The sequence below is a fragment of the Ptychodera flava genome, chromosome 8, assembly GCF_041260155.1.
Source record: "Ptychodera flava strain L36383 chromosome 8, AS_Pfla_20210202, whole genome shotgun sequence".
In the NCBI taxonomy this organism is placed as follows: domain Eukaryota; kingdom Metazoa; phylum Hemichordata; class Enteropneusta; family Ptychoderidae; genus Ptychodera; species Ptychodera flava.
Genome location: NC_091935.1, coordinates 31,085,733 through 31,108,692, shown reverse-complemented (window position 1 = coordinate 31,108,692; position 22,960 = coordinate 31,085,733). Strand labels below are relative to the sequence as shown.

At 37.5% G+C, this 22,960-nt stretch overlaps 2 protein-coding genes across 2 annotated transcripts in view; one reads left to right on the top strand and one right to left on the bottom strand.

The window, feature by feature from the left end:
- The window catches only part of LOC139139087 (dimethyladenosine transferase-like), a 33,519-nt gene extending 11,368 nt beyond the window's left edge, over nucleotides 1-22,151 (bottom strand). Inside the window, exons 1-7 of the mRNA XM_070707855.1 lie at nucleotides 21,956-22,151; nucleotides 20,300-20,373; nucleotides 19,314-19,400; nucleotides 18,888-18,949; nucleotides 18,366-18,509; nucleotides 16,059-16,182; nucleotides 15,801-15,893 (exon numbers count right to left, since the gene is read on the bottom strand). Of these exons, the coding sequence (XP_070563956.1) occupies nucleotides 15,801-15,893; nucleotides 16,059-16,182; nucleotides 18,366-18,509; nucleotides 18,888-18,949; nucleotides 19,314-19,400; nucleotides 20,300-20,373; nucleotides 21,956-22,010 (639 nt within the window). The 5' untranslated portion in view covers nucleotides 22,011-22,151. The remainder of the gene's footprint in view (nucleotides 1-15,800; nucleotides 15,894-16,058; nucleotides 16,183-18,365; nucleotides 18,510-18,887; nucleotides 18,950-19,313; nucleotides 19,401-20,299; nucleotides 20,374-21,955) is intronic.
- LOC139139091 (complement C1q subcomponent subunit C-like) lies at nucleotides 5,916-9,326 on the top strand. Its single transcript, XM_070707858.1, has 2 exons — nucleotides 5,916-6,171; nucleotides 8,516-9,326. Exons 1-2 carry the CDS (start codon nucleotides 6,006-6,008, stop codon nucleotides 9,154-9,156), a joined length of 807 nt encoding a protein of 268 aa, XP_070563959.1. The 5' UTR covers nucleotides 5,916-6,005; the 3' UTR covers nucleotides 9,157-9,326.
- Nucleotides 22,152-22,960: the final 809 nt, after the last annotated feature.

The following is a 22,960-nucleotide window of genomic DNA, read 5'->3' as shown; positions in this document are numbered from 1 at the left end:
AATCTGCCCCAAAGAAGAATGTCTCTCAGCGATCTGGGTTACTGAGACTCTTGATTGACTTGCAATGACAGTTCAAAAAGGTAAATTAGTTATCCTGTATAGCGTCTTCTGTATCTCTTTGACATATATAATACTACAGCATAACGGAAAAAAGTTGTTAGATTTGTATTCATATAAACTTTTTCTTCAAATTCTAACCAAAAAATTTACAGGTTTGTTTCTCATTCACCGTATTTTACAAAATGTATGTGTAAATGCTGGTGTATCAGTTTACTTATACTTCAAATGGCATTGTTCATGTTTGTTTGTTTGGATGAAGCCATCACCATATGATAAGAAGTGTTTAAGTGTTTATGATAAGAAGTGTCAACCAGACCAGTGAATCTTTGCACCTCGGCAAAAGCTGCAGTTTGAACAGAAACAGACATCTTAATGAAAAAACAAGTGTGTGAGAAGCCGGCACAATATTGTCTGTCTAGTGCTTTTCACTGGGTACAGAATAAACACTTTCATTTTCTGTCTTTTGTTGCACAGTCATTTCATAAAAATTCTTTTCAGTAGATGAAAAAACTTTACTTTTGATGGTCTAAAGTGGGGGATGTGGATAAGAAACAGACCTTCACTCTTTTGGACTTCAAATTTTCACGTTTATATCAGATTTCTGTTTTCTATTTGTATTTTTATTTTGTTCATGTAGCAAGAACATTTTAACAATGTCATTTATCAATGAACTACATGTAGTTAGCTTGACTGGCTCAAGGACATGTCACGATGTGCGTTCTGTATTCACATGATAACTAATAACGCAGTCTTCGAACAAGACATTTTGGAGGAGGTATTAAAGAAAATGACTTCATGATGAAATATCAATTGATCACATTTGTCTTCCATTTATATAGCATGTAAATCTTTTATTATGCCTAATCTTCTAGTACTGTAATCTGGTAGGTGGTAAAATATATTAAATGTAATAAACGGAGAGTCATGTGTTTTATGCAGACTTCCTGAGTGAGGTTGTTTGTTTCCTCCACTGGATGAGGTTGTTTGTTTCCTCCACTGGAGGAGCATTGCAGAAATCAAATGATTGAATGCTTCACCTCTCATTATGCTATATTGTTGAAGAACGGCATGCCAATATCAAACCTCACTATATAAACTGCTCTGTCCGTTTTTTTATGGATCTGAACAGAAATAAAAGGCTTTTTTTTGTCGATTCACACCCAGAATGTGATGGTTGATAAAAGAGACGTGAATGATTCAACTTATTGAACAATGTTATTGTAATTGTGTGTACAAGAATAAGACAGTACTATACTAAAACGACAGGGACACTCAACAAATGGGAGTCATGACAGGAGATGCAACCAGTTACCATGGGCAGTGTACGTTACAAGTATACTGCTGAAAATCAATCAGGGATTTCAATCTTTCAGTAATCGGTTGTAAATTTAGCAGCAGAACTTTGTCAGCTTTTGTAAACGCCAATTATTGTACAGTCTATTGCCTAACCAATCACAGCATGGTTTATGGGCCCCAATTGATGAATGGTTTACGGGCCAACAGGGCACCAATCACAGAATGGTTTACAGGCAAATGGGGAACCAATCACTGAATGGTTTACAGACAAATGGGGAACCAATCGCTCAATGGTTTACAGACAAATGGGGAACCTTTAGGCAAATTTCAATTTCAACTTGAAGTTAAAATGTAAAACGGCTGCATGATTGTGCATGGCACTTTGAGATCTACACAGCTCTCAAATAAACCATACAAACAACAGGCGGATTGCCAAATGAGTTTTGCACAGCAAGACAGTTGAGGGCAGTCATCATTGTATGGCAAAGATCAAGAGCACTCGAGTATGTTAAGGCACGGCTCCCGCAAGGGCGCCCTCTATCGACGAGTGCGTTTCGGTTTTACTGGCTAAATCGGCACATCCTTCCGTATTAGTCAAACTTTGTTTATGTATTTTATAAAAACGACTCCGCAAAATAGTATTATGTTGATAAAATCCCGGAAATAATAATTTATTTCACTAAATAACGGTATTTTTGGTTCGAAAATGGTATTGTCTGTTCGAGCACAGAATCCAGCCGGTAGACTCCCCCATATCCTGTAAATAACCACACTGTCCGCGTTGACCCCACTTTCCATCACTAGTGCGACCTATACTGTAAGAAATTTCGCCCCCGTATTAATGACTCGCCACAAAATATCAGCTGACCCTTGACGGACGACCTCCATTACGAGCGTAATTGGGGTCAAACTGTGCCTGCACTTGCTTTCTGGGATAAAGAATTGCCAGCATGATATTGACAAACATGTCAATATAATATTCAAATCAGCGATTTAAAAAAAATAACAAGTTTAGCGGCTGGATTTTGGCAATTTTCTTGTCGTAATTTGGGACTCTAGCCGGCCCGGGGAATCCCTATGCAGGCCCCTGGGGAAGCCCATCCAGGGACCACATACACACAATGCTTTATGGGTAGAGACAGCTGACTGTATCCTAGTAACGAGGCGGCCGCGTCCATTTCAGCACACATTCAGCGATCGCGTAGGTGCGACAGCAGTTCTGGAGATCGATAAAATACTCGACCTCGCTTTTGTTTCTGACGTTTTTTTGTGCATGTCGTGAGTAGTGACAACCAGTTGTTGCAAAACACCCCTGTCTGTCTTTGATGAATGATGGCGAAAACAAGTGGTGGGCCACATCAGGGATCAACATGTGCTGATGGCGGCAACCCCAGGCGGCAACCATGATAGCGTAGCCACAATATCCTTCGTCAAACTGCGTTCATTTCGAAATGCTCTTGATATGCCAAAGACCGAAACGGTGAAGTTGGGTGACATAAATAGCCGTTCCAAATCTCCGTTTGGGTCTTTTGCCCACATGAGCTGAAGCCTCGAAGGCTACACTCGCGAGTACTCGCACACCATACACGTCCGCGACCGGGTTGAATCAAGCTGAGCGCGCGCGCTCAGGGAAACATGAATATTTATTAGTACAAATTTGCATATTCATAAGAAATTTCTCGAGCCTCGCCTTAACGTACTCGAGCAGAATAATGCAGTGTGAGAAAGTCTCATCGTCGTAAACCACGCGCCTCTTTACGGCAACAGCTCAGCGCTACCCGTTAAATTATTGCTCTGGCTCGCGAGAATGGAAAGTCTTTGACTTGTGTTTTTATAGTTTCCACATTGCCTCCCCATGTCCATGCCAGTTTACAATACAAATGGCTCTGTGGTGTTATCTACACTAATTTACAGCAGATAGTCTTAATATGTTCTGTGTGATCAAGGGTGAACCATCACAGCAAGCATGGTCTTTTGTTTGTTTATCTTGGCCATGTAGTAGTGTCTGCTTTTATCTTTGACCTTGACTGCCACTGTGTCGGAAACATTGCTCTGTCCATTATCATGCCAGGTGAAAGATCACAGCTGGACTTCAAAGCTAAGGAACTTCTAAAGGAACTCCTAGACAAGAAGGGACAATTGTAGAAACTTGAGATCACATTATCATGATCTACATTTCCCTGGAACAAGTAAACTTTTCTTCTTACTACTAAGATAACTTTGATAAAATATCAAGTACCAGCCCTGCAAACACACTGTACGTTGTTCACTGTACGTTGTTACGCCATTGTTGACAAACAAATTCTCATGCGGACCAGAAATCAGTTGTCAACAATAACATTGGACAGTAAAAATGCACAGGATATTTTGTCACACCGAACACTATGCACTGGGCATTTTTTTGGACATGAATTTCGGGAGCTGTACAAGAAACTGTATTTTACACACGGAACAAAAGTGATAGAAATAAATCAGTAATCACAGCTTCAAGGAGATTTTTCTATGCTAGATTACCTGTAGTAACAGACTGATTTCAAAAAACTTGGGATGAAGAGTTCACCAAAATCAATGGTTATCATCACCACCAATGGTCTGTATCTGTATCCCTTTGACAGTGTCTGTGTCTGTGTGTGTGTGTGTGTGTGTGTGTGTGTGTGTGTGTGTGTGTGTGTATGTGCATACGTGTGTGAGAGAGAGAAATATGAATAGCAGATTAGGAGCTACTTAAATTCTCTTTGGTTGATGCATTCTTTGTTTAATCCCTTTCTGTCATGTTTTTAATGGATTTGTCCAAGTTGACATGCCCCCTACACATGTAGTACATAAATTCTAGCATGTGTTTGTCGTCAAGGAAACCAAGCCTAAAGATAGGTAAATATCATCATGGGTGTCGAGGATATCTCAGCCATCAATCAAGGAGTTCAGAGATACAATGAATGCCTTGACATGAAGGTTCACAGTGCACAAGTGTTGTAACTTCATTGGTATTTATCCCTCACGTACTAGTAGTGTTGTAAAGACAAAGGCCAGACATGATGGCAACTGTATGGCACAGATCTAAAGAGTTTATGGGGGAGTTTACATTCCTACACATTTTTAAGATCTAAACACACATGTAGCTATTGGACAACTAATGTGAGTGCCAGTATGTTATAATTTGCCTCAATATGCAGAAATACAGGAATAATAAATTTTTATGGCATCCCCTTGTAACTTTCGATGGATTTCCAGCATTGCTGTCCTGTTTGTGAAATATAGTTTCTTGTTCTACTCCCAATGTCATGTTGAAGTGCCTCAGACTTGTTCAGATTGTGAACACTGCCATAGACCCTCGAGGGCCAATGGTGTACCTTGTTCAATATTATTGTTGGTGAATAAATTTAAGTCCCCACAAGTATTCAATTGTAAACAACAAACAACACTCTGCACACAGTGCATGGTGTTTATAATATTGTATTTCGACATTGATGATAAATGTTATTACAGCCACTATCCCTTTAGTAAGTCCCTTGTGCAATACGCGTTTATTGCAAAGAAAAAGTGAAACAGACGACTCAGATCAGCGTCTGAACAAAAAGTCCAGAATCATACTTGGATGACATTCCATGGAAATACAGTGTTTTGTTTTCTGCATGCTGAGCGCTACGTCTGCGACAACTCTGTCAACTCTTTCTGCCCGTTGTGCTGCATACCAAATGTTGCAGTCATGTCTTTTTTTCTACTTTTGTATGAAATTTATCAACCTTTCACTACGGCGCGGAGTTTCTGGTTTGTTATTGTAAGGGCATTTTATCCACTGAGGATTCCTGGTGTGTTTGTGGACACGGCCAATTTCAAACTCAGTGTGCATGGATCAAACCCTTTTCAGAGGCGAAACCATACGTGCATAGGGTTTAATCTTTTACTGAAAAGTTTTTTAAGTCAGGATTTACTCAACCGAAAAATTGCAACAGGATACTGATTGCAAACGAACAACAGGGCAGAACAATGGCTGTACAGTGTAGCCATGTCCTGCTCTATGGGGACTGAGTCAACACCACAAATTACAAATTGAACATTAAACAAAACACCAGGGAAGCTGTTCACTGACTTTTCAGTTCAAAAAGTCATGTTTGCAGGCAAAATAGTCAAAAAAAAAAATTTCCAGTCATGCCTCAGGGAGCACAAAACATCTGATTTAAAACACTTAACATGAGCCGAACACATGGGTCTCTATATCCAAAGTTTACTCAGCCCTTTACACCGGGCAGCTTTCAATCATGACTTTTGAAGACTTGCAGGATCCAATCACGATACGCTGTACATGTTGTTACAGACGCATAACACTCAAACTCACTTGTTGCTAATGACTATATGGCGTCACAGCATTGTGAAAAGAGCACTGAAATGACCCGATTGCTTCCCCAAGACGAGGGAGGGGGGGGGAGGGGGAAGCATGCTAGAGTTCATGGCAATACTTGAAGGACAGAGGGGGTTAAGGGATATTTCTTACAATGGCACTGTAGGACACTGAAGTAATTAAAAACAAACATTTCGAGTTGGAGTGCATTTTTGTGGTTATACCGTCTGGGCATCCTCTGTGTGAGGTCACTGTAGTCAGAATTTGAGTCACACAAAGAGCCAGGCAGTGTCTTGTGTGGAGCAGCAAAATGAAGCTCTCCCTCCTGATCTCAATTTTCCACATTACTTGGATCCATTTTGCATCGTGCGAGTATCTCTTTGAAACATCCGGTGGCGCGGAGCCATGCGAGCGTTGCTGTGACTTCGAACCAACCGGAAAACCTGGAATCTTCAGCGTCTTACGTGGAGAAAAAGGTAGGCAACTGACTGACCACACACAGCTACACTTCCTCTGAAAATTACTCACTCCCATCATCTCAAAGTCACCTGTAGTTTCACACTGCAAGAAACTTCTCTGCTAAAATATCATTTTAGCGCAAAAGCTGTCCTAAATATACTGGTCCTTCTTTGCATATTATGGAAGGAGTAGCTCAGGATTACCCTCTGTCAAAAACCTCTCCAACATTTACAAAGATTCTAAACACAAAATAGACTTCGGAATTCACGGTATTCCTATATTTATACAAAAGGTTCAGTGAATAATTTTGTAACTTGCTGTTTACATAGAAATTTGTACAGATATCCTAGGATCACTTCAGAACATTTTTGTTTTAAGATGCCTTTTGGTTCAGTCTTTATTTTTCTTTTTCATTTTTCATGGAAACAACGCTCACTTCCTGTCTGTCACCAGCAAGGAACTTTCTGCAAATTCTGTTTGTTTCTTCTGCCCTTTAAAGTAAGCAGATCAAACTCCAGAGTTGATCTTTCAAGAAAAACACTGCAGATTGTATATAAGTGGGCTGCGAGTTTTATGAAAACAACTGGCATGTCATTTCCCCTCTTTTTTTCAATCACTTGTTGCGAAAAACTCTTTTTTGTGTCACTGATCAAGGCCAAGCATCTTGAATACATTACAACAGTTGACACCTTCTGAGACCTTTGAGAAGCCATACGTGGCAAGTCCTAGGTTTTTCATGTCTCTATTCTGAGAAATACTTGACATTTAGTCTTCTAAAGTTTCCTTGATAGGACTGAGCAGATGAAGCTTGAATGCATTGTTCTTGTTTAGATATCAATTTGTCTTTATTGTTAGCTCCTTTTTTTAAAAAAAAAATTGTCTTTACTTTCATCTGGTTATTTTCTGCATTTTACAATTCCTATGTGTGACTTTGAAGTATGACACTTTTGGCTATGTTATTTTCATTGATTTAAGGCAGCGTTGAATGTAACACGGCATATTTTGCATAAAATCACTTTTTTGCAAAGATTCATTCAATTTGAGTAATTTGATAGCTTAAGATTACAATATTGATTGGGTTCACCTTTTAGCTCATCAAGCACTTGTAATTTGGATGAGAAACAAGAGTAAATGTATGCATATTTATGTAAATCACTCGATTTCCTGGCTTCTCTTTTCACCCAATTTCAGGATTTCCAAAGAAATGAACTCCACTCTCGCTGGGTCAAATTTTCTGAAATTTCCACATTATTTTCTTTAAATACTATTTAGCAGAACAACTACTTTATTTGGCAATAAAGTTCTTACATTTTGAATGAGGAATTTTAATTTTGCTTTCTTTTTTTGAGTGTCAGTCTTTCAACCCCTGCCATTTGAGAATGAGGATAGATAATGCAACATATATGGTAGATTTTTCTATATATACTCTTGTTTCAAGTGAAATATTACATTTCAGAAAATAGTATCAAGATTTTGATTCAAATTTTATTAGTAATACCAAATTTGAGGTTTCCACCTAAAAATGTATACCCTTCATCCTTTGAGTAGACTATTGCTACCACACTAAACTTTAGATTCCCTGCCTTTTGAAAAGAGCATGACAGGGTTTGCTTGTCATCTTTGATGAGAAATATTCCTTTGAAAAAATCTGTGTTGGTTACATACAACGCCGTCTTATTGTAGCAAATATTCAGCATTTTCAACTCGTTAATAAACTTTATTTACTCTGGTTACTGGAAGTGTTTCCAAGAGAAAACTGGTGGGCTTCTAAAAATCTAATTTTTTTTGCTAATATTGCCATGAACAAAATACACAAAGAAACACACAATTTTCAAGTGATTAAGTTCAAAAATGCCATGGTAAAAATCAACTGGAATTTTTTAAGACACTTTTTCACTTTAATCTTTTCTTTAAAATGCCATGATATGTGCCATTTTTAACCTCAGCATGAAAATGTCTGGGAATGTTTTCCACACTTAAACACAAAGTATACACAAAGTATACACAAAGTATACACAAGCACATCCTTTATCGCTTTTTGCGATGAATTCAGCACAACTACAGCCCTTGTCCTTCGAATAAACATAAATACTTATTCCAGAATTCTCAGTGTAGACCTTGGTGGTGAAAATTTGTTGAGTGTTATTGAAAATAAAGTACAATAATAGCTCAAAAGTCTGGTATCTGGTATCTTAATGTTTTATATGGATTATGTACACAAAAAAAGGTAATTTTGAGTTCATTTCAAAACAGATGTACAGAGAGCAGACTACCATTTCACATTCTTCCATTCAGATTGTAAGGGATTTACAACACTCCATATGGCACTGAAATACTTCTTAATCCGTATTTTATTTGAAGGTGACCCTGGAGTCAACGGCATCAACGGAAAGGATGGACGTGACGGGGTCAAAGGGGAACCAGGGCAGAAAGGAGCGGCTGGTAAGCCAGGTCAAAGAGGTGACAGGGGACTGCCTGGGGTACCCGGACTACAGGGTCCAGATGGTGAAAAGGGGGATAGTGGAAATGCTGGCCTTCCGGGCTGGAAAGGGGAGAAGGGAGAGCCTGGTCTTCCGGATAATGTCAAGTACCAATCCGTTTTCTCCGTTGCCAGATCAACTCCTATCCTAGGTCAGCGGGATTATGTCGTGGTCACCTACGATTATGCCTATGTCAATGTCGGGGGCGACATGAATCTAGCCCGTGGAATGTTCACCTGCAGGATCCCTGGCGTCTACTCCTTCACCGTGACCGCGTTGAAGGACCGTTGGAAGTTCGTGGCTGCTCAGATCATGCTAAACGACCAGCCGCAGTCCCGACTCTACGCCGACAACCGCGACTGGGAAGGCCTGATCACACAAAGCGTGAACTTGAACTTGCAGGTCGGGAACAAGGTGTGGGTGAGGCTGGACAAATTCTCTGAGTACTCGGGTGTCGCACTGCACAGTAACAATAAGCGACATACTTCCTTCAGTGGTCACTTGGTGGTACCATGGGTGTGAATCCAACGCAACAAAATATAATGCAATATTTTGAGAACTGCAAATTTCTTACTTACGATACAGCGTTTTGTTAACAACATTTCTGGTCATCGACACAACAGTAACTTTATTCAAACAAGGGTACATTTCAATGATTAAAATGGATGGCAACAAAAGAAACATGATTTTTAGCTCCCATATAATATGCATATGTATATATGCAAATGGGAGGTATTCGTATAAGGTGGAAAAATGTCGTCTGTATGTATGTATGTATGTATGTATGTATGTATGTATGTCCGTCCACATCAAAAACTCCTAAACCGTAGCACCTACTGTCTTAGTATTTGGTGTACAGGTGCACCTAGGGGTGGAGATGTGAATTTGTTCAAATGAACATGTCAGTGCCAAAAATATGCAAATGAGGGGGAAAAAAGGAAAAATCCTGCAAATGGCTAAAACTCAGTAAGCAGTGGTCAGATTTGGTTGAAACTTGGTACACAGATTTCTTTAGGTATTCTAAGTATGTGTGCAAAAATTGGGATGAAATTTGCATGTTTGTATTTTTAGGGTATTTTTTCAGTTTTTAGTCAAAAAATCTTGTTCTCTGAAATCGCTTGTCTGATTGCTATGAAACTTCATATTCATGTTCCTCAGAATGACCTCAGTCATGCTTGTGCAAATTGTATTGATATTGTCATATTTGTAATTTTGGGGCAATTTTCCCAATTTTTGATAAAAAATTTTTTATCCAAAAACTACTGATTTGATAGCTTTGATGAGATTAATCCCAATATACTGTATTGAAGGTATGTTGAAACTGGCAATTTTTTTTTTATTTTGGGGCAATTTTTGCCTTTTTTGGTCAAAAATTTTTCTCCTAAAACTTGTGATCTGGTAGCTTTGATATCTAGTGTACAGGTTCCTAGGGTTTATGTTAATGAGATATATTTAAAATTAGGATGAAATCTGCAATTTTGTATTTTGGGGGGCAATTTTTCTCATTTTTGGTCAAAAAATTTATTTCTCAAAATTTATAAGTCTGATTGCTTTGATATTTAGTAAATTGGTTCTTAGAGTTTTTGTTAATAAGATATATTGAAATTAAGTTGAAATCCGGAATTTTGAATTTTTGGGGCAACTTTGCGAAACTGTCAGTTTTACTGGGATATCTTTCATTTTGTATTTTTAGCTACTATAGACTATAGTCTATAGAAGCTATTGGGATGGGTATCCGTCCGGCGTCCGTCGTCAGTCTGTATGTATGTATGTATGTATGTATGTATGTATGTATGTATGTATGTATGTATGTATGTATGTATGTCCGTTTGTGAGGCGTCCGTCCACTCAAATATCTTGAGAACCGAAGTAAATACTGATTTGATATTTGTTGTGTAGATGAAAAATATGATTTTGAGAAACTGTTTTTTTTTAATTTTTTGATATTGTTGAAAATAGGCAAATTAATGCCAAAAAAGGTGTTTTTGGTAAAAAATCTTCTTCTTCATAACCGCTGGTCAGACAACTTTGTTATTTGGTATACAGGTCCCTAGGGGTAACCCAACTTAGATTTGTTCAAATTGTGATGAAATATGCAAATGTGTATTTTTAAGGAATTTTTTTGTCATTTTTGGTCAAAATTTGACTTACATTGTATGTAATTCTTGTACTGTATAAACCCTATCAATTCACCCAGAAAAAAATAATTAATATGATTTGAAATAATTGAATTAATTAGGAAATCATCAAAGCCAAAATAGTTTTAGTGTGTAGAATTATCAGAAAGTTCATTCTTTTTTTGACAGTTCATAGTGAAATGCTTACCATCTTGGAGGATTAAAACATGTAAAGGCAACTTTCCTGAATCCCAACCTTGACATATTCTGAACTGTCATGTATTGTGCCCTGTATTTTATCTAAAAGAAATTGCTCAAAATAGTCAATAGAGATAGAGATAGAGAAAGTTCTAATTTCCAATTACTGTTGACTTGGTAAGGATAAAATAAAATTACTTTTTGAGGAAAAAAATAGAGTGGTCAATTAAAAGAGTGGTCAAAGTGATAGGGTTTTTATGGTAAAGCTGGGCTGTAAGATTCCTCATGTGCTATTTATAGCAATTATGCAATCTGTGTAAACAGTGCAATGAAAGTGTTACATGATTCCTTACAATGCTTTTGATGACCTTGAACTTCTTAAGTTTCAAACATTTGTCTCTTCAGTGTGCTTTCTCTGAGTATGTACCGTCTCAACTTATTCAGCAGAACTCATCAAAGATATCCACCTTCTTCATCAATACATGTGTCACAAAAGGTTATTCTCTACATAACACAGCAGAGCTCTGTCAACTGTTGGGTCGCTTGTTTTTTCAAAACCGCTGGTCAGACAACTTTAATATTTGGTTTACAGGTCCCTAGGGTGACCTTAGTGAGATAATTTCATACAGTCAGGAAATATTTAATTTTGTATCCATGTCTGTAGTAGCTTCAGGGACTTTGGCCCTATGTTTAAGATTTGTTTTGGTAATTTTATACCTACTGGAACTAAGTAAGAGTATATAATGTGTTGATTTAGTAAGCATTTGATATGGATAACTTTATTTGGTGTTGAAATGCGGTAAAAAAATCCTGGCAGATTTTGAAAAAATTCCAAACAAATGCCAATAAAAAATTCAGCCAGAGAAGGTTTGATAAAAAGGAAAGGTGGGAGAGTGGGGAAAAAAGAATGTACAATGGATCGGATAAAAAAGATGATGTACCTCACTGATCTTCCAGACACCATCCCTCATCAAATGGTCCACCCCATGTATTTTTGTGCGTAATTAACCATGCAGTGTATTTTTTTAACATGTCAAGTTAGATAAGGATTTGAAAGGAATAGTCAAGTTCACCACAGTTTAACTTTATCTCTTGTGTCATCATCCTTGTGTACTTGGTTAAGTTTGTAAGTTGCTCCAGATGTGGATGCACCAGCTTTTCTGGAAGAAAACAATGTTTACTTTTCCCTGTAAAGGTTTTCTGAGTAATGATTTTATGTTGAAATTTCTCCATGTATCTGGTGTATGGGCAAAGTGTAAACATTGGTTGCATGTTATGTATTTCAGTCCATGTCAAATATTGTAAATGAAAAATCAAGAACAGTTTACTGTGTGCTTGTAAAAGATAACATATTTGTCAATACATAAACTGCCTTGCAGATTGATTGTCTGAAAGAGTATCACAGAAGTAGAAAAGGAAAAGAAACTAATCAAATTACTGTAACATATTCACTCTCAGTGCCTGTATAGGCCTATACTTAACTATTTCATCATTACATTCAGCTGTTTTGTTATATCTTTATCACTCTTCATGGGCCAAGGCACACTTGGGGTCAATGTCATCACTCTGTGCCAGTCTGTGTATGTCAGTCTGTCTGTACATGTATGTCCATGTTTCATACAATTGTTAACTTGTTTTGATAACTATATGGGAGCGAACAGTGATGTTGTCACTATTTTTTAGTTTTCTCCCACAAGTACATCAAATTATACATCATCCTTGTCAACACAATGCTATGTGTGAATATAAGTGTTACCTTTGACAAACAAATCTAGTTCAGACAGAAATTTGATTGTCAACAATAACATCAGAAATACGCACATACATAATGTGTTGACATGTTGAACACCAGGCCTGTAACCCATTGAGTGCTGTAATTTTGCCCGCCACAATTTTAGTTCAAAATTTAACCAATTTTTATGAAGTTCTTTGTAATTTTTTTGACAGTTTTGCACTAAATGGATATCACTTTTTATTGGCTACAGTTTTTCATCAAGACTCTGGAAAAAATCTGAAAAAAATTGTCTGGGTTACAATTTATGAAGGTGACAAAAATTGACTGGCGCTTTAAGGGTTAAGGATATTTTGCATAGTTGAACCAGAAACTGTATTTTACAAAGAGGATCATAAAAGTGGAAATCTATAAGAAGTTGTAGCTTATGGAGCTTTAGTGAAAGAAATCATGAAAATTTTAACTCTAAGCTTTGAGGGCAGATGTAACAATTTGGCACAGTAATTTTGAGTGTCTCGTCCAATTGATGTCTCTAACCAAAAATGCAACTTTACTGCAAATTGAACATGATTCTCCCTGGCATAATGGTGGCATATATAATTGGTGATAATGTGCACGCAATAATTGAAAAAGAACTAAACTCCCATCCCCTTCTCCCCCACCCCCCGGCAACATGGTAGTATGTTTTATTTTGTCATACACATGTTTTAACTATTGACATTTTCATTATTTGAATGCTTTTTTTGTGCTGTATTGGACGTATGTTCCAATGAAGAAAGCTATAAAGATCACTTTCTACTCAACATTTCACTTTTGCCATTTAATGAGTCTACATGCCTTTAAGGTCCTGCTACCTAGTCACTAACAATATGTTGGAAAATAAGTGGACAAATGATTAGAATGATGGCGGTGACATTTGTCGAACTCATCCAGATGTTGGTACCACAAAATAAAAAATATCCAAGTTAGAAACTGCTCTCTGGAGAATTATTGGCTTGGCAGTCACTCGTTTTGTTTGTGACATGTTTGGTTGTGATAGGAATGTCACCAGTTTGTCTTTTCCTGGGGCAATAAAAACAGCATTTAAGGTAATATGCGCCTTCAAAGTGAAAGACTTAAACTTTTACTCAAACTTCCTTAATGAATCTTTCAACCATTCTCTTTTCAAAATCAAGAATAAAATCGGTTGTCACCATGGAAATTCTGGTACTACGAAAGCAAATTACCCAAGATTTATAGATATTTGAAATTCAAAATGGCTGCCGTCCCTGTGTTAACTCTATGGAGAAAAACAACATTTTAAAATTTTACGATTTTCAAAAACTAAGACGGTGAAAGGTTTTCTCACCCAAGAGCTTTAAAATGAGCCCCCACAAATGCGTGGTAGGGGCAAAATAGAATTGATAAAGTTTGAAAGCCAGAATATCTGTCCCCGAGGCGCGTTCTACCTTAATATGACTGTAATAATTTCTGCCACAGTCAAGTAAAAACGCAAGGAAAAAATTGATATTGTTCCCCAGCTTGCAAAATTATGAAGCAACTGATGGGTAAAATACAAAACTGTACAGGATAAACTTTTCTCTCACTGCTTGAAATGTCGCATGTTGTGTGTAATACCATGCGCTAAAAGTACAGCTGTGAATAGCTGGCAAAATCAAAGTACTGGATGAAAGGGGACATTTGGTAGCTTGAATTTATGATTTTGTTGTGCTCGGCAAAGGATCCTGTTTATATATTGCATGTTAATGTACCGGTACTTGGTTTCAAGCATTCCAAGGGAGTAAAAAGAGTTTGTGGGTCAAAGGTCATGTCAAAGGGGGATCACCAGAGCACTACTGTTAGTATTTCCCTGTGCTACGTGCATTAAACACAGTCAACAAGGCAAACTTTCAGTATGCAGAGCAGGTTTATTTAATGGGGAGAAATTCCATGTACAACCAGCATGATCATCTATGGAGTATCTATGGAAACAAGCCGCCAACTGGTCTTTAAAAAGCTGAGCTGTTTGTGCTCATAAATCATCACAAAACAAAAGGTTTCGATTTGGTGGCAAAGTGCCCATGGTGGAGGGACTGTGAGTGGATCAAGGAAGGAAATCACTGAGACAAAAACAGACCACATGCTGATCAGTATACCATTGACAATGAACTATTTCCTTTGTTACACAACTTCCACAATTCTTGCAGCATACCGTACGTGTTCTCTTCATTTATCTCTGTACAATTTGTTGAGATACTCTCCCAAGTTTTGGTCTGACACTACTCTCAGTTGTGAGAAGTATTGTACCATCATACCAAATCTGCCAGTGAACTAGGTCCGAGACAAATAATGTACCACACCAAGATAGACCTGTACACTGTTTACCTCACTTTATGAATGAAATTGCAGCAGACTCAAAAACTTGACAAGATTGCATTTCTGGTTTCAGAAAAGTACAACATGCACATTTCCTCTGCAAAGAGCACGTAGGACATAAATAATTAAACAAGAAATAGGAGGATGAAGGGACCGGCTTGGCAAATTTACTGACTTCATATCAAGCAGTATAAACACTTCTCTGTAGGGGGTGACATTCATAGACAGTAGAAGCTTCTACAGTCTATGTAACATTGTAACATTGTAGTGTTGTAAACTGTAGTCCATCACGCAAAAGGGAAGTATGGTTCAACCCATTTACCACCGTGGTTTCACCCAAATCCATTGTTATCAACAACCAATGTGGACCTGTCTACAGAAAATTGGGGGTGAACAGGTTAAATATATGTAAATTACAAAGCATGTGTCAAGTCTGGTGCTCCTCCCATCCTTCTGAACACATGAACATGATTGGGTTAGGACCCAGACACATGCAGGGGACTGATCCTGGAGAAAAGGTCATGCATGTCCTTTGCCGACCTTGATCTGCAGAAAGTACTTCATTTCACCTTTATACCAGCACAGTTTGGCCTGGTCCCATTGTTTTCAGTAGGGAAGCAAGACCTTTACACATGAAAATGGGTGTAGAAGTGTGACTATATACTTGTATGGTGTTAGACTGTACTGTTTAGACCTACAGTTACATATGTACATGTTACAAAAGTGGAAGAATTCTGGAAAAAAAAGAAAATATGGTTGCATACCTGAAAATTGATAGGTGGTGGTGGGTTTCTTGGCTCTAACCGTACGACACTTGATTCAACTTTTGGTGGAGGGCGGAAATTATTCTTACCAACCTGTCAATCAACGAGACACAGAAACCTTGGAAAAATTTTCTCATTTTACCAGTAGTACATGAATTACATTGGTTCAGAGTTTGCTTTGTCAACTTGAAAGATAGAGTATAATGATGGCCGTGAAGCGACAGATATTGTGAGCTGAAAGTACACGATTGTACAAACCTTCATGATGTGATCAACCCTGGCCAGTAGCTGTGTGTTTATCGACAACCTGCAGTACAGCTTGTCTCCAGGCTTTGCAACTAACCTCTGTGCAAACTCTCTCTGAAACATCAGTACTGCACATCTGTAACCAAAAAAATGATGATATTTATAAATTGTCAGCATTTTCAGATTTTCAGCTGCAACTTCAAAACAGACACATTTGATAATATATATTTAACCCTTTGAGGGCTGTAATTTTTCGCACCAAAATTTTAGTGTAACATTTTACCAATTTTTATGAATTTTTCTGTAATTTTTTTTATAATTTTGAACCAAATGGTCATCACATTTTATCTGCTACAGTTTCTTATCAGAATTTTGGCAAAAATCTTTAAAAAATTGAGTGGGATATATTTATTTAAAAGGCAACGAAAATTGACTTTGGCACTAAAAGGGTTAAAGTCATGGATGAGTTGTATGTTTCTATCATTAAAACGAAAGCTGAGTCACTATGTTCACTGTTGTGAACAGATATTTCATTACAAGAACTGTGATAAACATGTTTAACCTTAAAATCATGCTTTGAATTGATGCACTGTAACAGTACAGCTCTGCCAACTACAGTTATCCTGAATTTTTCAAAGTGCACTGCCACAGAAAAATATTTGTTACAAAACTCAGGAAAAAACCCATCAAAACAATGAAAAATTAATTGTTCTGATTCAGTCAAGAACTGTAAATTTATATGTAAAAGTAAAATTGAGACCGTATGACTCCAAACTTTAATTTTATACATGTTGTATGTTGAGGTACATTGTATGTTCACAAGGAATCTGTATGGTCAAAAAAATTGACAAACGAAGGGTTTCAAGCCCAAAGTAACTGGAGCCCCTGACAATGTTTTTTATAATTTTGCTTGAAGTAACAACTACATTTCTTGGCCTACTTAATCAAGAAATTTGAAATATCGAGTTCTGGTATGTGACTTGTCAACCTGCTGAAAAAAAATCACACGAAAAATTACCGTACTTCATATTCATAAACATTGTTATTTGGGCAAAGTACATGTCAGTTCATTCTGTTTTTGAATGCACTCAAACTTTTGAAAAGATGGCAAGCTGACGATCCCAAACTCAAGTAGAAAATTTGACACCATCTCAACTTTCTTTCATTTGATTGTTTTCTTATACACTATAACCATCATCATAAAGGCATATCGCTGCAAGAATATATACACTGCCATGACAACTAGATCAACACATACTGTCCTTTGTAGCCTTCAATCAACGTTCTTTTCTTCTATTACTAGCCTCGGATTTCTTTCATAATGAGCAGTTTCCACTGTCTTTCTCTCATCACTAATATTAATTGGCCTAAAACAATATTTATAAGCTAAATGATTTTTTTTGTCTTTTGTCTTTTATGAACAGGCAGTTGCGAATAAGGAAACTCCCACAGTTAAGAAGTTTGTGTTGATTTTCTTGACAACCTTAAAGGGCCAGTAATGCTAACTTTTGATAATTTTTTCATCATTTTTGTTTTGAATTTGAATCACAATTCCTTGTTCTACTCCCCAAAGTATGTTGATATAAAGTGTTCAGCTTGTTAACTCAGCCTGTATGTGTGTAAACTGCATTGTTATTGTTAAAATGTGATTTCTGGTCTGGTCCGGACTAGAATGCAAATGTAAACAATAACAATGCATTTCACACATAAATTTAACAAGCTAAATAGAGGGTGATTGAGCATTCTTTGGAGAGAAAGATAAGAAGTTGCAATTGATGTACAAAATAACTATAATCAAAAAATCAAAAGTTAGCATTACTGGCCCTTTTAAATACAAAACAGTGAATTTTACTTCCTTTGGCCTTATTGATGAATAAATTCACATTTCAACATAAATAACATTTTCAAATGAAACCATGCGTGGTATGAATGTAAAGAAAAATTTACATTGACAAGCACCACATGCTTTACATGCACATAAAGAAATGAAAAACAGTCGATGGAGGTAGTTTGAAACATGACACAAAAGATATTGAAGAAATTGTCGCAACTTTGTTACTCTTGCTACTTTTTATTTGACATCTCATTGATTCACTTATTATTGCAAAGGGCAATACAGCAGCTGAGGACGAGGTTTATTTTCTACAACCAATTTCAGAGCGATGTAAAAATCTAGACTAGCAGAGTTGCTGCTTGAGGGCGCTTCTTACACTCCCCTCTCCAGGAGCGCCCTCAAGAGACAGATTTTTCATTCACTACAAATCTTCTCTGGGTGAAGCGGTTCAATATTTTTGCAACGATCTCATGATGAAATCTTACCTGAAAAAAGGTCTGTGTAAAAGAAGTTTGAAGACAAACGGGGAAGAAATCTGGTAAGGTAAATTTGCCACACAGACATCAAAGAATGGAAGATCTGTCTTCAAGACATCTCCAATCATCAGTTGAAGCTTGGTCTGTGATGGACTATGGAAAGAACCAGAAAGGGTAAACATTGTGGAAATAAAGACAAAATCTATCTCTTTTGTTTTGTTAAGGAGAAGTTAAGGATTTGTATTTGCACTGTTTGATCTAAATTCAAACTCAAAGATTCACTGACAGTAGTATTTGCCGTCTCTGAGGGTGATTTTGAAATTTTTATCTACTTGTTCATATGTAAATCAGTATTTTATTTGACAGGGAAAATTATAAATGCTCCAAATATTTCCAAGCTATGAATTTATTTCTTTCACTACTTTGTACATCGATGGGCCATTAATCACTTTAACATGATGTTCTGATTATTGTGATTGAACTTTCAAAAACGACATGTGAAAATGGGAATAGCAGCTTAGATGTACATACGTGCCCTGAACTCTCTTCTGTAACTCTGCAGCCAGTCTTGGATCCAATTCACATGCTATGACCTGCACAGTCAACAAAAAGAGTGAATGATTTCTATTGTAAACGTTGCCCTCACTGTCTATGTACAAACCATCACATTTGAACACGACAAATTTATGTCAATTCTACTGAATCAAAGATGTATCCTGCGTCACAGTTCTTCCTCAAAAAGTGCAAACATTGATTTAAAACCTGTACCCTTTTCATCACCAAATTTTATTACAATCCTGCTGTTTTCTTTTGAAAAGTTTGACCTGTATACAGGAAGATGTTGGTGAAAGTGTTAAACTCTCAAATTACGGACAAGGTGATAACTTTAGTTGTCGTTAACCAATACAAAGAAACTGGGTCAGTTAAATCATAAACTTCTTTCAACCTGACACTGACCTTTTTAACTCTGTCAAGTAACTTGACTGTCATGTTTCCCGTACCTGGACCTACTTCAAGGGCCACATCTGTGTTCCTGAGTGCAGCCTACAGACATGAAATGATCAAGAACTATTAGAGTCAATATTTTTACTGAAGTTAAAGAACACAGATCAATGATTTGGGAACAACAGGGACATTTCTGTTGTGCCCTAATGTTGTGACATATAAAAGATTTGAAAACTGACTTGAAAATATGTCTCTTCAGAAAGCAGCTAACCCCCTCCCTCGTACAAGTGTAAGAAGCACCCTCAAGTGATGGACCTTGCAGTCCAATGGGTTCTGATCAAGTAACTGTAGAATGAGTTTAATTTGTACTAGCCAAGAGCCCTATGTGAAAACAGTACACAGTTTATTTATTGGGAGCATGTGCTTGCATTAATAGCTGGAAACGGTTCTGCTTGAAGGTACAGTATTTCAACGCTGTGACTGTCCTTTCTTTTGGATTTACTGACACAGCAGTACACATACCAGATAAAAATCTGACGTGGTGTGGAGATCAACTGAGACAGCATATGAATCAGAATCAGGTACATGGGGTATCTGAATATCATTCTTATTCTGATTCTGGTACTAGCCAAACTAGATATCTCCTGTCTCTCTTGTACCTCCACGCTTGCACCAAGCTACACCATGAGTTTGAAACTTAATAACCCTTTCACCACCATGGTTTAGCCCAAACCCATTGTTTTCTATGGTAAATCTGGACCTCTATACAGGGGAATGGGGGTGAAAGGGTTAAATCTGATCTGTGAAAAGACTACATGGCCATGAAAATTCATCTCACCAGAAACTGTTTTTCTCTTTGAACTAGATCTTGAAAAGCACTTTGATCTTTTTATCTCACAGTAGAGAAAACCAACGTTCATAACAAAGGATTAAACAGCTTGCTGGAATTGGATGTTCTTTTCCATGCTGTGTCAAGGTCACTGTATTGCACTACATACCTTGTCAATGATGCCATCGACCACCAGAGGATTTTTCAGAATATGCTGACCAAGATCTCTCTTGAATTGCACGCCTTTGAAAGATAAAATTTTCAAAAACCATGGTTAAAAACTAATTACTTGAGAAAACAACCATTTGAGATGCTCACAATACAATCAATTTTACTGTATTTGTTAGTTCCAATGATGATTTCAGCTTCTACTTGTGGTATAACTGATAATAATTCTTCTGTCTGGTAAAAAAGACTAAAATTGGTGATAAACATCTGTTTGAGGATTTTATGTGCCCATATGGCTGCTTTTACTAGTTTTTAGCCTGAGTTTTCATAGAAATCTTGAAGCCAAGTACAAGTGAATCAGTCCGTGTCCCGTTGGGTAATTACATCCAAAATTATCTTAGCAATGCACCTGTTCTTTTCCAAGATTTACTACCTATTAGATCAAGAAATCATGATCAACATAGATCTCTCTATATAATTTTTGCAGTACACCTTGAACTTTATTTTCATTAAAAAATTGGCCAAAAGAATTACCAGATCACACACACAGTATTACGCCTAGTCTGGCAGAGACCCTGCGATTCGCGTTCTTCCCAGTGTCAGTCAGTTGGAACACGCGCGCGCTCTTCAGAGACGCGACGCGAATCCCAGGGTCTGGACGTTCTTGCAAGCGACCGGTCGGATTTCTGCCTGATCCGGGTACTTTATAGAACTCCACACATCCGTTAATCAAAACAAAAACGACACGTACCATAGCCAAATAAAATGAAAAATGAAAAATAAAACATACTGCGTATATAAGTCTACCAGCTACTAGTAAAAATGTTCTCCGCCCAGTTAGATAGGTGTTTCTTTTGACGACACTACCCTTATGAATATTCATATACTTGCAAGAACCGACAGTCGCTGTGTCTGGCAGCGCGTGCTCACAGCTGCACAGCGTAGCCTTCGAATGCAGGCCCAACTTTGGCGCACAAAACACACAAGGCACAGCGACTGTGGAGAGTCTATATTACGCCTTGACCACAATGCTGTATTATGTCAATTTGCTGAAACAACCTTTCCATAGCTAGCTATTCTACACCTGATAATACGCTTACAGTTAGCTCTGCGTGGCAGGGCTATGTGTTACCGGCATTATATGGCCTCCCACCACAGTGGTGGTTATACCGCCTCCCACCACAGTTGGAGGCCGTATAATGCCGGTAACACACAGGCCTGCCATTCAGAGCTATTTTACAGTAAGGAATCTTTCAAAACTTATAAAGACATTTTCGGAATGTAACCTAGATGTGTAATCGTGTGTGTGTGTGTGTGTGTGTGCATGGATGTAAAAAATTTATCTAAAAAAATCTATTTTTTACATCCATGGTGTGTGAGAGAGAGAGAGAGAGAGAGAGAGAGAGAGAGAGAGAGAGAGAGAGAGAGAGAGAGAGAGAGAGAGAGATGGTACACTGACATTACCACACTGCTGAGGGTAGGAGTGCAATCGTCTCCATTTTGGTTGCCCAAAGGTTATACCCCTATCCTAGTAATAGTCATGTCCAACGATGTATTGCTACCCTACCATCGTTAGAAATACCGTCATGACACTGACGGAGAGATGTGCAAGTTGCAGATGTACATGATTCGCGAATCTAGCATAATAATACCTCACCTTGTCTGATCTGTTCATGTTGGCGAGATTTCTTCTGACTCTTCACTTTCGGCATTATCCGAAGGTTCTTGAAATCTGCGACAGGAGTTAGACTTACGAGAACATCAGTCAACCCCTCGAAAATACTGTCCAGCAGCTCACAGACGTCGGCACGTGTTACAATGTTGACGATTGCTCAACCAGTATGGCGGCGGTCAGAGGTCATTTTGATCAATATAGCAATAGAGGGCGCTTTCGAAAACTTGCTTTGAGGGTTGTGGCCAAGAAGAAACACTGGAACACATCCTATTTGAGTGTAGATATGTAAAAGAAATCTGGCAGAAGTGTACTTCTTTCTTTGTCAGAAAACACAACTTTGATAACAATATCAATTTCAAAAGATTAGCAATTGCAGGAATCGAAAATGATAATAATCACTTTAATCACTTTAATCACTTTATTGCATAACAACACACTTCGGAAAGTGTGGTATGCAAGAACAAAACTAAACATTGCATAAAACATTGTTGTCTATGTCTTTACCTGCAGCTGCAACATCTGATCATGTATATATAATACTTCCTTTGTAAAATACACAATTTGGAGTATTCAAAATTTGGTCACTCTTGATGGGATTAAAGTTTCTCTTCCAATCCTATGTTATGCAATTAAAATATTATCTTTCCTCAAGGATGAACACATTATATTTCACTTATAAGATGATGAACAAAGCTGAGGATTTTATCACAAAGTTTTCAAGCCATGTAATACTTGAAGAAGAAGAACTTGCATCCTGAATGCATTTATGATTTTTTGGTTTTTTTCAGAAAAGTTGCATTGTAATTTTGACACATTCACAGTTATGTAGATTTGTTTTATTTGTGACTTTGTTGAAATAAATATATCTTTTTCAAAAAAAGAGTGGTTGGGCCATATGGCTGAATAGGCCAACGAGTGAGTTTCAACAGGGTTAACAAAACACCAGAATTTCAAATTAAACAAGTAGACAAACAAAAACATAGGGCC

Coding starts and splice junctions, on each gene's coding strand:
- LOC139139091 (XM_070707858.1), top strand. CDS start 6,006: ATGAAGCTCTCCCTCCTGATCTCAATTTTCCACATTACTTGGATCCAT. Junction 6,172..8,515: donor CGTCTTACGTGGAGAAAAAG/GTAGGCAACTGA, acceptor TTTTATTTGAAG/GTGACCCTGGAGTCAACGGC.